The 12,224-nt window shown below is 50.3% G+C and overlaps 1 protein-coding gene across 2 annotated transcripts in view; it reads left to right on the top strand.

The window, feature by feature from the left end:
- Positions 1-752: 752 nt before the first annotated feature.
- Positions 753-12,224, top strand: part of LOC129858925 (tetratricopeptide repeat protein 21B-like) — a 127,511-nt gene continuing 116,039 nt past the window's right edge. For both annotated transcript variants that reach the window (XM_055928164.1, XM_055928163.1), the window contains exons 1-6: positions 753-1,767; positions 2,028-2,157; positions 2,279-2,389; positions 2,544-2,710; positions 3,046-3,168; positions 3,342-3,499. In XM_055928164.1, the coding sequence (XP_055784139.1) occupies positions 1,741-1,767; positions 2,028-2,157; positions 2,279-2,389; positions 2,544-2,710; positions 3,046-3,168; positions 3,342-3,499 (716 nt within the window). In that variant the 5' untranslated portion in view covers positions 753-1,740. The remainder of the gene's footprint in view (positions 1,768-2,027; positions 2,158-2,278; positions 2,390-2,543; positions 2,711-3,045; positions 3,169-3,341; positions 3,500-12,224) is intronic.

Below are 12,224 nucleotides of genomic sequence, written 5' to 3'. Positions count from 1 at the left end.
CCACAGAAAGACCATCTGTTCCAGGTGCTTTGCCCTTCAAATCAAAATTATTTATAAAGCTCTTCTTACATCAGCTGATGTCACAAAGTGCTGTACAGAAACCCAGCCTAAAACCCCAAACAGCAAGCAATGCAGGTGTGGTGCCAGAAATCTTGCTTGTTTGTAAGTGACCAAATACTTATTTTCCACCATAATTTGCAAATTAAATTCATTAAAAATCCTACAATGTGATTTTCTGGATTTTTTTTTCTCATTTTGTCTGTCATAGTTGAAGTGTACCTATGATGAAAATTACAGGCCTCTCTCATCTTTTTAAGTGGGAGAACTTGCACAATTGGTGGCTGACTAAATACTTTTTTGCCCCACTGTATAAGTGCATCTCTCCTCTTCACATAAGGACTTGAACTCATCAGAAATAATTGTTTTATAATTATAATAATGTTTTATAAAATGTTCACATTCAGTTCCATTAAATTAGATGGATCAATGTTAATTGAAAGAATACACAGTTCGAGATGAAGTCAGGGTCTTTACAGATTTTCTCTTATAGTTCATTTTTTAAAGAGCAATAAAATATCTTGTGTTTTTCTCACCCTCGTCGACCCGTCTTGCTCTACATTTAATATAAAGGCCCCTTTAGCTAAATCAATGTACATTTGATCTAGTTCTATTCAATATGAAACATCTGCTATCTGAGCAGCTAACCGATCGCTGCAGCTGTACATAGTCCATCTGTAAACAGCCCACCCAATTTACCTACCTCATCTCCTTACTGTTTTTATTTATTTACTTTTCTGCTCTTTTGCACACCAATATCTCTACTTGCACATGATCATCTGATGATTTATCACTCCAGTGTTAATCTGCTAAATTGTAATTATTCGCTCCTATGGCCTATTTATTGCCAACCTCCTCATGCCTTTTGCACACATTGTATATAGATTCTCTTTTTTTTCTACCATGTTATTGACTTGTTTATTGTTTACTCCATGTGTAACTCTGTGTTGTTGTCTGTTCACACTGCTATGCTTTATCTTGGCCAGGTCGCAGTTGTAAATGAGAACTTGTTCTCAACTAGCCTACCTGGTTAAGTAAAGGTGAAATAAATAAAAAATAAAATAAAATGTATTGACATCTCTTTCTTCCTCAGCTAAAAGAACATTCAATTTATTCACAAGCTCATCTTTAAAACATTTTTTGCTTCTTTAGTTCATTACTGCAGTAATAGATCTTACTTTGACGTTAAATATTTCCCAGTTACTTCCATGCGTTGATTCTAAATCATTCGAGTTAAACGAGTCTATGATCAAGTTCTTCAGTTCTTTATGCTCTTGTACATACTGTAAAAGTAGGGGATAAATGAGAAACAGATCACTTCTGAATTTGACTGTCATGGACATATTACACCAGGTGTATTCGTTACATTTTGTACTTAAGAAGAGCCATGTATCGATCACTGCGAGTTTCACTGCAAAATGAGATGTCACTATTCTGAGCTCGTTTTAGCTATTCCTAGGTGGAAGTTTATCGAGCGTCGTGTTTTCACAGCATGGATCAGAGATGAGACGTCCGCTCTGTGTGTGATTAGCCATCCTTAAAGCGGCTCCTTCGTGGGTTGCTAGGCAACAGGAAAGTCTCTCTCTCTGGGACGGTTAGCATCACTGACGAATGGAAAGCAACTGGAAACGGGGACAATAACATTAGCAACACTCTCGAAGTTGAGAAGTTTATCAGGAAAACATGGCTGACACAGATCCCGTTTGTTTAGTAAGTTCTTTTTAAATAGGTAATACGTTTATTAGCTAGCTAGAATTTTAAACTTGGATATGATTTATTTGTCAAGGCTGGTGGAGCGATGAAGTTGCCTGGCAGTTGGTTAGTGTTAACTGTCTGGCTAGCTAGATATTTAACGTTAGCTAGTTGTGTCTAACGGGTTTATGTTGGGGGGGGGGGGTAAAACAGAGCTTCTTACAATGATACTGTATCTATTACTGAAAGTAAGCTTTAACGTCTACTCTCATCCTCAGGCTTCACTGGTTTACTTCATGGGCGAGAAGTTCTACAGGCAGTCCATACACACAGCTGAGTACTACCTGAAGACGTACCACGATGATCCTGTACTGCTCTTTTTTAAAGGCTTTGGGATACTAATGGAAGGTACAACCGTATATTGGTCTCTTTCGTGTATTGACTCAACATTGTTGATGGCAGATTGTCTGAGACTAGGCTATACACGAGAGGAGCGTGATCACTACCGTTATGCATTACTCAATGGTAGGTCGAACCCAGGAGGCCATGAGAGAGCTGGAGCAGGTGAAGGACAAACCGACTGTGGCCATATGTTCCCGCATGGCTCTTATCTGTGCACACAAGCAAAGTGACATGATTGGTGAGTGGGTGGATAGGCCTAGATTTAATTGGTCTGTTCCAATAGGCTACTCTTCTAGTTGTCCTTAGCCTCCCATCCTTTTGTTTGATGTGACATGGAATAGTAGAGTATTCGGCTATGTGTTATGTAAAATGTGTTTATCTCTTGTCTGCAGATGACGAGGCTGTGTCAGCGCTGAAGACCCACGTGAGGAATATCCGTAAGACAGCAGGAGAGCAGCCCCTGTTCTACGGAGCCCTGTTCCTGTGGCTCACGGGCCACGTTGACAAGGCCAAAGACTACATTGACAAGATCCTGAAGATATCCAAGTCCTCAAAAGAGGTCCGTTCCAATGCACGACACCAGCATTATTCAGCTGTCACTTCGGCTCATATGCTTCTACACCTGCATTGCTTGCTGTTTGGGGTTTTAGGCTGGGTCTCTGTACAGCACTTCGAGATATTAGCTGATGTACGAAGGGCTATATAAAATAAACTTGATTGATTGATTGATATGAAGCTATACAGTATGATTTCAAACATAGTAAACCTGAATTTTCAGCTTTACTAATAAGTGCATGACAAATCTATGAATGATATTTTCTGTAGATCCAAAGCAATCCCGTGCTTGGTCAGAAGACATTGTGGTGAAACTCTAGTTGTTCCTCTCGTTGCCAGGGGTCCATCCTGAAGGGCTGGGTGGATATGAACTCAGAGGATGAGTTTCAGAGGAACAACGCTATCTGCTACCTGGATGGAGGAGGGCAGCACTCCAGGGATGTGTTCGGCATGATGGGAAAGGTACCACAATGCACAGCAGCAGCTCTCCCTTTGGTTCGCTGATTCTAAACTGTTGTTCTAAAAGTATTTGTTTGAGAGGCAGCTGTGATGGTTGGCTGTAGGCACAGCAGTCCAAGGAAAAGTGACCTATTGTTGATGAATGAATTTAACCTGATGGTTTCCTTGTTTCACAGGCCAAGTACTTCATGAACAAGCATAACTTCACTGGATCCCAGCAGGTGGTGAATCAGATAGTGACCTCCCACTCAGACTTCCTCCCTGGTCTGATGCTGAAGATGAAGCTGTTCCTGGCTCTACAGGACTGGGAGCAGGCCCTGGATACAGCTGCTAGGTAACTAGAACCATAACCCTTAACCCTACAGGACTGGGAACAGGCCCTGGATACAGCTGCTAGATAACTAGAACCATAACCCCTAACCCTACGGGACTGGGAGCAGGCCCTGGATACAGCTGCTAGGTAACTAGAACCATAACCCCTAACCCTACAGGACTGGGAGCAGGCCCTGGATACAGCTGCTAGGTAACTAGAACCATAACCCCTAACCCTACGGGGCTGGGAGCAGGCCCTGGATACAGCTGCTAGGTAACTAGAACCATAACCCCTAACCCTACAGGACTGGGAGCAGGCCCTGGATACAGCTGCTAGGTAACTAGAACCATAACCCCTAACCCTACAGGACTGGGAACAGGCCCTGGATACAGCTGCTAGGTAACTAGAACCATAACCCCTAACCCTACAGGACTGGGAGCAGGCCCTGGATACAGCTTCTAGGTAACTAGAACCATAACCCCTAACCCTACAGGACTGGGAGCAGGCCCTGGATACAGCTGCTAGGTAACTAGAACCATAACCCCTAACCCTACGGGACTGGGAGCAGGCCCTGGATACAGCTGCTAGGTAACTAGAACCATAACCCCTAACCCTACGGGACTGGGAACAGGCCCTGGATACAGCTGCTAGGTAACTAGAACCATAACCCCTAACCCTACAGGACTGGGAACAGGCCTTGGATACAGCTGCTAGGTAACTAGAACCATAACCCCTAACCCTACAGGACTGGGAGCAGGCCCTGGATACAGCTGCTAGGTAACTAGAACCATAACCCGTAACCCTACAGGACTGGGAACAGGCCCTGGATACAGCTGCTAGGTAACTAGAACCATAACCCCTAACCCTACAGGACTGGGAGCAGGCCCTGGATACAGCTGCTAGGTAACTAGAACCATAACCCCTAACCCTACAGGACTGGGAGCAGGCCCTGGATACAGCTGCTAGGTAACTAGAACCATAACCCCTAACCCTACAGGACTGGGAGCAGGCCCTGGATACAGCTGCTAGGTAACTAGAACCATAACCCCTAACCCTACAGGACTGGGAGCAGGCCCTGGATACAGCTGCTAGGTAACTAGAACCATAACCCCTAACCCTACAGGACTGGGAGCAGGCCCTGGATAAAGCTGCTAGGTAACTAGAACCATAACCCCTAACCCTACAGGACTGGGAGCAGGCCCTGGATACAGCTGCTAGGTAACTAGAACCATAACCCCTAACCCTACGGGACTGGGAGCAGGCCCTGGATACAGCTGCTAGGTAACTAGAACCATAACCCCTAACCCTACGGGACTGGGAGCAGGCCCTGGATACAGCTGCTAGGTAACTAGAACCATAACCCCTAACCCTACAGGACTGGGAGCAGGCCCTGGATACAGCTGCTAGGTAACTAGAACCATAACCCCTAACCCTACAGGACTGGGAGCAGGCCCTGGATACAGCTGCTAGGTAACTAGAACCATAACCCCTAACCCTACAGGACTGGGAGCAGGCCCTGGATACAGCTGCTAGGTAACTAGAACCATAACCCCTAACCCTACAGGACTGGGAGCAGGCCCTGGATACAGCTGCTAGGTAACTAGAACCATAACCCCTAACCCTACAGGACTGGGAGCAGGCCCTGGATAAAGCTGCTAGGTAACTAGAACCATAACCCCTAACCCTACGGGACTGGGGGCAGGCCCTGGATACAGCTGCTAGGTAACTAGAACCATAACCCCTAACCCTACGGGACTGGGAGCAGGCCCTGGATACAGCTGCTAGGTAACTAGAACCATAACCCCTAACCCTACAGGACTGGGAACAGGCCCTGGATACAGCTGCTAGGTAACTAGAACCATAACCCCTAACCCTACAGGACTGGGAGCAGGCCCTGGATACAGCTGCTAGGTAACTAGAACCATAACTCCTAACCCTACAGGACTGGGAGCAGGCCCTGGATAAAGCTGCTAGGTAACTAGAACCATAACCCCTAACCCTACGGGACTGGGAGCAGGCCCTGGATACAGCTGCTAGGTAACTAGAACCATAACCCCTAACCCTACGGGACTGGGAGCAGGCCCTGGATACAGCTGCTAGGTAACTAGAACCATAACCCCTAACCCTACGGGACTGGGAGCAGGCCCTGGATACAGCTGCTAGGTAACTAGAACCATAACCCCTAACCCTACGGGACTGGGAGCAGGCCCTGGATAAAGCTGCTAGGTAACTAGAACCATAACCCCTAACCCTACGGGACTGGGAGCAGGCCCTGGATACAGCTGCTAGGTAACTAGAACCATAACCCCTAACCCTACGGGACTGGGAACAGGCCCTGGATACAGCTGCTAGGTAACTAGAACCATAACTCCTAACCCTACAGGACTGGGAGCAGGCCCTGGATAAAGCTGCTAGGTAACTAGAACCATAACCCCTAACCCTACGGGACTGGGAGCAGGCCCTGGATACAGCTGCTAGGTAACTAGAACCATAACCCCTAACCCTACAGGACTGGGAGCAGGCCCTGGATACAGCTTCTAGGTAACTAGAACCATAACCCCTAACCCTACGGGACTGGGAGCAGGCCCTGGATACAGCTGCTAGGTAACTAGAACCATAACCCCTAACCCTACGGGACTGGGAGCAGGCCCTGGATACAGCTGCTAGGTAACTAGAACCATAACCCCTAACCCTACAGGACTGGGAGCAGGCCCTGGATACAGCTGCTAGGTAACTAGAACCATAACCCCTAACCCTACGGGACTGGGAGCAGGCCCTGGATACAGCTGCTAGGTAACTAGAACCATAACCCCTAACCCTACGGGACTGGGAGCAGGCCCTGGATAAAGCTGCTAGGTAACTAGAACCATAACCCCTAACCCTACGGGACTGGGAGCAGGCCCTGGATACAGCTGCTAGGTAACTAGAACCATAACCCCTAACCCTACGGGACTGGGAGCAGGCCCTGGATACAGCTGCTAGGTAACTAGAACCATAACCCCTAACCCTACAGGACTGGGAGCAGGCCCTGGATACAGCTGCTAGGTAACTAGAACCATAACCCCTAACCCTACAGGACTGGGAGCAGGCCCTGGATACAGCTGCTAGGTAACTAGAACCATAACCCCTAACCCTACAGGACTGGGAGCAGGCCCTGGATACAGCTGCTAGGTAACTAGAACCATAACCCCTAACCCTACAGGACTGGGAACAGGCCCTGGATACAGCTGCTAGGTAACTAGAACCATAACCCCTAACCCTACAGGACTAGGAGCAGGCCCTGGATACAGCTGCTAGGTAACTAGAACCATAACCCCTAACCCTACAGGACTGGGAGCAGGCCCTGGATACAGCTGCTAGGTAACTAGAACCATAACCCCTAACCCTACGTGACTGGGAGCAGGCCCTGGATACAGCTGCTAGGTAACTAGAACCATAACCCCTAACCCTACAGGACTGGGAGCAGGCCCTGGATACAGCTGCTAGGTAACTAGAACCATAACCCCTAACCCTACAGGACTGGGAGCAGGCCCTGGATACAGCTGCTAGGTAACTAGAACCATAACCCCTAACCCTACAGGACTGGGAGCAGGCCCTGGATACAGCTGCTAGGTAACTAGAACCATAACCCTTAACCCTACAGGACTGGGAGCAGGCCCTGGATACAGCTGCTAGGTAACTAGAACCATAACCCCTAACCCTACAGGACTGGGAGCAGGCCCTGGATACAGCTGCTAGGTAACTAGAACCATAACCCCTAAACCTACAGGACTGGGAGCAGGCCCTGGATACAGCTGCTAGGTAACTAGAACCATAACCCCTAACCCTACAGGACTGGGAACAGGCCCTGGATACAGCTGCTAGGTAACTAGAACCATAACCCCTAACCCTACAGGACTGGGAACAGGCCCTGGATACAGCTGCTAGGTAACTAGAACCATAACCCCTAACCCTACGGGACTGGGAGCAGGCCTTGGATACAGCTGCTAGGTAACTAGAACCATAACCCCTAACCCTACAGGACTGGGAGCAGGCCCTGGATACAGCTGCTAGGTAACTAGAACCATAACCCCTAACCCTACAGGACTGGGAGCAGGCCCTGGATAAAGCTGCTAGGTAACTAGAACCATAACCCCTAACCCTACGGGACTGGGGGCAGGCCCTGGATACAGCTGCTAGGTAACTAGAACCATAACCCCTAACCCTACGGGACTGGGAGCAGGCCCTGGATACAGCTGCTAGGTAACTAGAACCATAACCCCTAACCCTACAGGACTGGGAACAGGCCCTGGATACAGCTGCTAGGTAACTAGAACCATAACCCCTAACCCTACAGGACTGGGAGCAGGCCCTGGATACAGCTGCTAGGTAACTAGAACCATAACTCCTAACCCTACAGGACTGGGAGCAGGCCCTGGATAAAGCTGCTAGGTAACTAGAACCATAACCCCTAACCCTACGGGACTGGGAGCAGGCCCTGGATACAGCTGCTAGGTAACTAGAACCATAACCCCTAACCCTACGGGACTGGGAGCAGGCCCTGGATACAGCTGCTAGGTAACTAGAACCATAACCCCTAACCCTACGGGACTGGGAGCAGGCCCTGGATACAGCTGCTAGGTAACTAGAACCATAACCCCTAACCCTACGGGACTGGGAGCAGGCCCTGGATAAAGCTGCTAGGTAACTAGAACCATAACCCCTAACCCTACGGGACTGGGAGCAGGCCCTGGATACAGCTGCTAGGTAACTAGAACCATAACCCCTAACCCTACGGGACTGGGAACAGGCCCTGGATACAGCTGCTAGGTAACTAGAACCATAACTCCTAACCCTACAGGACTGGGAGCAGGCCCTGGATAAAGCTGCTAGGTAACTAGAACCATAACCCCTAACCCTACGGGACTGGGAGCAGGCCCTGGATACAGCTGCTAGGTAACTAGAACCATAACCCCTAACCCTACGGGACTGGGAGCAGGCCCTGGATACAGCTTCTAGGTAACTAGAACCATAACCCCTAACCCTACGGGACTGGGAGCAGGCCCTGGATACAGCTGCTAGGTAACTAGAACCATAACCCCTAACCCTACGGGACTGGGAGCAGGCCCTGGATACAGCTGCTAGGTAACTAGAACCATAACCCCTAACCCTACAGGACTGGGAGCAGGCCCTGGATACAGCTGCTAGGTAACTAGAACCATAACCCCTAACCCTACGGGACTGGGAGCAGGCCCTGGATACAGCTGCTAGGTAACTAGAACCATAACCCCTAACCCTACGGGACTGGGAGCAGGCCCTGGATAAAGCTGCTAGGTAACTAGAACCATAACCCCTAACCCTACGGGACTGGGAGCAGGCCCTGGATACAGCTGCTAGGTAACTAGAACCATAACCCCTAACCCTACGGGACTGGGAGCAGGCCCTGGATACAGCTGCTAGGTAACTAGAACCATAACCCCTAACCCTACAGGACTGGGAGCAGGCCCTGGATACAGCTGCTAGGTAACTAGAACCATAACCCCTAACCCTACAGGACTGGGAGCAGGCCCTGGATACAGCTGCTAGGTAACTAGAACCATAACCCCTAACCCTACAGGACTGGGAGCAGGCCCTGGATACAGCTGCTAGGTAACTAGAACCATAACCCCTAACCCTACAGGACTGGGAACAGGCCCTGGATACAGCTGCTAGGTAACTAGAACCATAACCCCTAACCCTACAGGACTAGGAGCAGGCCCTGGATACAGCTGCTAGGTAACTAGAACCATAACCCCTAACCCTACAGGACTGGGAGCAGGCCCTGGATACAGCTGCTAGGTAACTAGAACCATAACCCCTAACCCTACGTGACTGGGAGCAGGCCCTGGATACAGCTGCTAGGTAACTAGAACCATAACCCCTAACCCTACAGGACTGGGAGCAGGCCCTGGATACAGCTGCTAGGTAACTAGAACCATAACCCCTAACCCTACAGGACTGGGAGCAGGCCCTGGATACAGCTGCTAGGTAACTAGAACCATAACCCCTAACCCTACAGGACTGGGAGCAGGCCCTGGATACAGCTGCTAGGTAACTAGAACCATAACCCTTAACCCTACAGGACTGGGAGCAGGCCCTGGATACAGCTGCTAGGTAACTAGAACCATAACCCCTAACCCTACAGGACTGGGAGCAGGCCCTGGATACAGCTGCTAGGTAACTAGAACCATAACCCCTAAACCTACAGGACTGGGAGCAGGCCCTGGATACAGCTGCTAGGTAACTAGAACCATAACCCCTAACCCTACAGGACTGGGAACAGGCCCTGGATACAGCTGCTAGGTAACTAGAACCATAACCCCTAACCCTACAGGACTGGGAACAGGCCCTGGATACAGCTGCTAGGTAACTAGAACCATAACCCCTAACCCTACGGGACTGGGAGCAGGCCTTGGATACAGCTGCTAGGTAACTAGAACCATAACCCCTAACCCTACAGGACTGGGAGCAGGCCCTGGATACAGCTGCTAGGTAACTAGAACCATAACCCCTAACCCTACAGGACTGGGAGCAGGCCCTGGATACAGCTGCTAGGTAACTAGAACCATAACCCCTAACCCTACAGGACTGGGAGCAGGCCCTGGATACAGCTGCTAGGTAACTAGAACCATAACCCCTAACCCTACAGGACTGGGAGCAGGCCCTGGATAAAGCTGCTAGGTAACTAGAACCATAACCCCTAACCCTACGGGACTGGGAGCAGGCCCTGGATACAGCTGCTAGGTAACTAGAACCATAACCCCTAACCCTACGGGACTGGGAACAGGCCCTGGATACAGCTGCTAGGTAACTAGAACCATAACTCCTAACCCTACAGGACTGGGAGCAGGCCCTGGATAAAGCTGCTAGGTAACTAGAACCATAACCCCTAACCCTACGGGACTGGGAGCAGGCCCTGGATACAGCTGCTAGGTAACTAGAACCATAACCCCTAACCCTACGGGACTGGGAGCAGGCCCTGGATACAGCTGCTAGGTAACTAGAACCATAACCCCTAACCCTACGGGACTGGGAGCAGGCCCTGGATACAGCTGCTAGGTAACTAGAACCATAACCCCTAACCCTACGGGACTGGGAGCAGGCCCTGGATAAAGCTGCTAGGTAACTAGAACCATAACCCCTAACCCTACGGGACTGGGAGCAGGCCCTGGATACAGCTGCTAGGTAACTAGAACCATAACCCCTAACCCTACGGGACTGGGAACAGGCCCTGGATACAGCTGCTAGGTAACTAGAACCATAACCCCTAACCCTACGGGACTGGGAACAGGCCCTGGATACAGCTGCTAGGTAACTAGAACCATAACTCCTAACCCTACAGGACTGGGAGCAGGCCCTGGATAAAGCTGCTAGGTAACTAGAACCATAACCCCTAACCCTACGGGACTGGGAGCAGGCCCTGGATACAGCTGCTAGGTAACTAGAACCATAACCCCTAACCCTACGGGACTGGGAGCAGGCCCTGGATACAGCTGCTAGGTAACTAGAACCATAACCCCTAACCCTACGGGACTGGGAGCAGGCCCTGGATACAGCTGCTAGGTAACTAGAACCATAACCCCTAACCCTACGGGACTGGGAGCAGGCCCTGGATACAGCTGCTAGGTAACTAGAACCATAACCCCTAACCCTACAGGACTGGGAGCAGGCCCTGGATACAGCTGCTAGGTAACTAGAACCATAACCCCTAACCCTACGGGACTGGGAGCAGGCCCTGGATACAGCTGCTAGGTAACTAGAACCATAACCCCTAACCCTACGGGACTGGGAGCAGGCCCTGGATAAAGCTGCTAGGTAACTAGAACCATAACCCCTAACCCTACGGGACTGGGAGCAGGCCCTGGATACAGCTGCTAGGTAACTAGAACCATAACCCCTAACCCTACGGGACTGGGAGCAGGCCCTGGATACAGCTGCTAGGTAACTAGAACCATAACCCCTAACCCTACGGGACTGGGAGCAGGCCCTGGATACAGCTGCTAGGTAACTAGAACCATAACCCCTAACCCTACGGGACTGGGAGCAGGCCCTGGATAAAGCTGCTAGGTAACTAGAACCATAACCCCTAACCCTACGGGACTGGGAGCAGGCCCTGGATACAGCTGCTAGGTAACTAGAACCATAACCCCTAACCCTACGGGACTGGGAACAGGCCCTGGATACAGCTGCTAGGTAACTAGAACCATAACTCCTAACCCTACAGGACTGGGAGCAGGCCCTGGATAAAGCTGCTAGGTAACTAGAACCATAACCCCTAACCCTACGGGACTGGGAGCAGGCCCTGGATACAGCTGCTAGGTAACTAGAACCATAACCCCTAACCCTACGGGACTGGGAGCAGGCCCTGGATACAGCTGCTAGGTAACTAGAACCATAACCCCTAACCCTACGGGACTGGGAGCAGGCCCTGGATACAGCTGCTAGGTAACTAGAACCATAACCCCTAACCCTACGGGACTGGGAGCAGGCCCTGGATACAGCTGCTAGGTAACTAGAACCATAACCCCTAACCCTACGGGACTGGGAGCAGGCCCTGGATACAGCTGCTAGGTAACTAGAACCATAACCCCTAACCCTACGGGACTGGGAGCAGGCCCTGGATACAGCTGCTAGGTAACTAGAACCATAACCCCTAACCCTACAGGACTGGGAGCAGGCCCTGGATACAGCTGCTAGGTAACTAGAACCATAACCCCTAACCCTACAG

This window comes from Salvelinus fontinalis, chromosome 7 (genome assembly GCF_029448725.1).
Source record: "Salvelinus fontinalis isolate EN_2023a chromosome 7, ASM2944872v1, whole genome shotgun sequence".
Lineage (NCBI taxonomy): Eukaryota > Metazoa > Chordata > Actinopteri > Salmoniformes > Salmonidae > Salvelinus > Salvelinus fontinalis.
The sequence above is the reverse complement of the archived record's forward strand: the minus strand, read 5'-3'. Positions and strand labels throughout refer to the sequence as shown.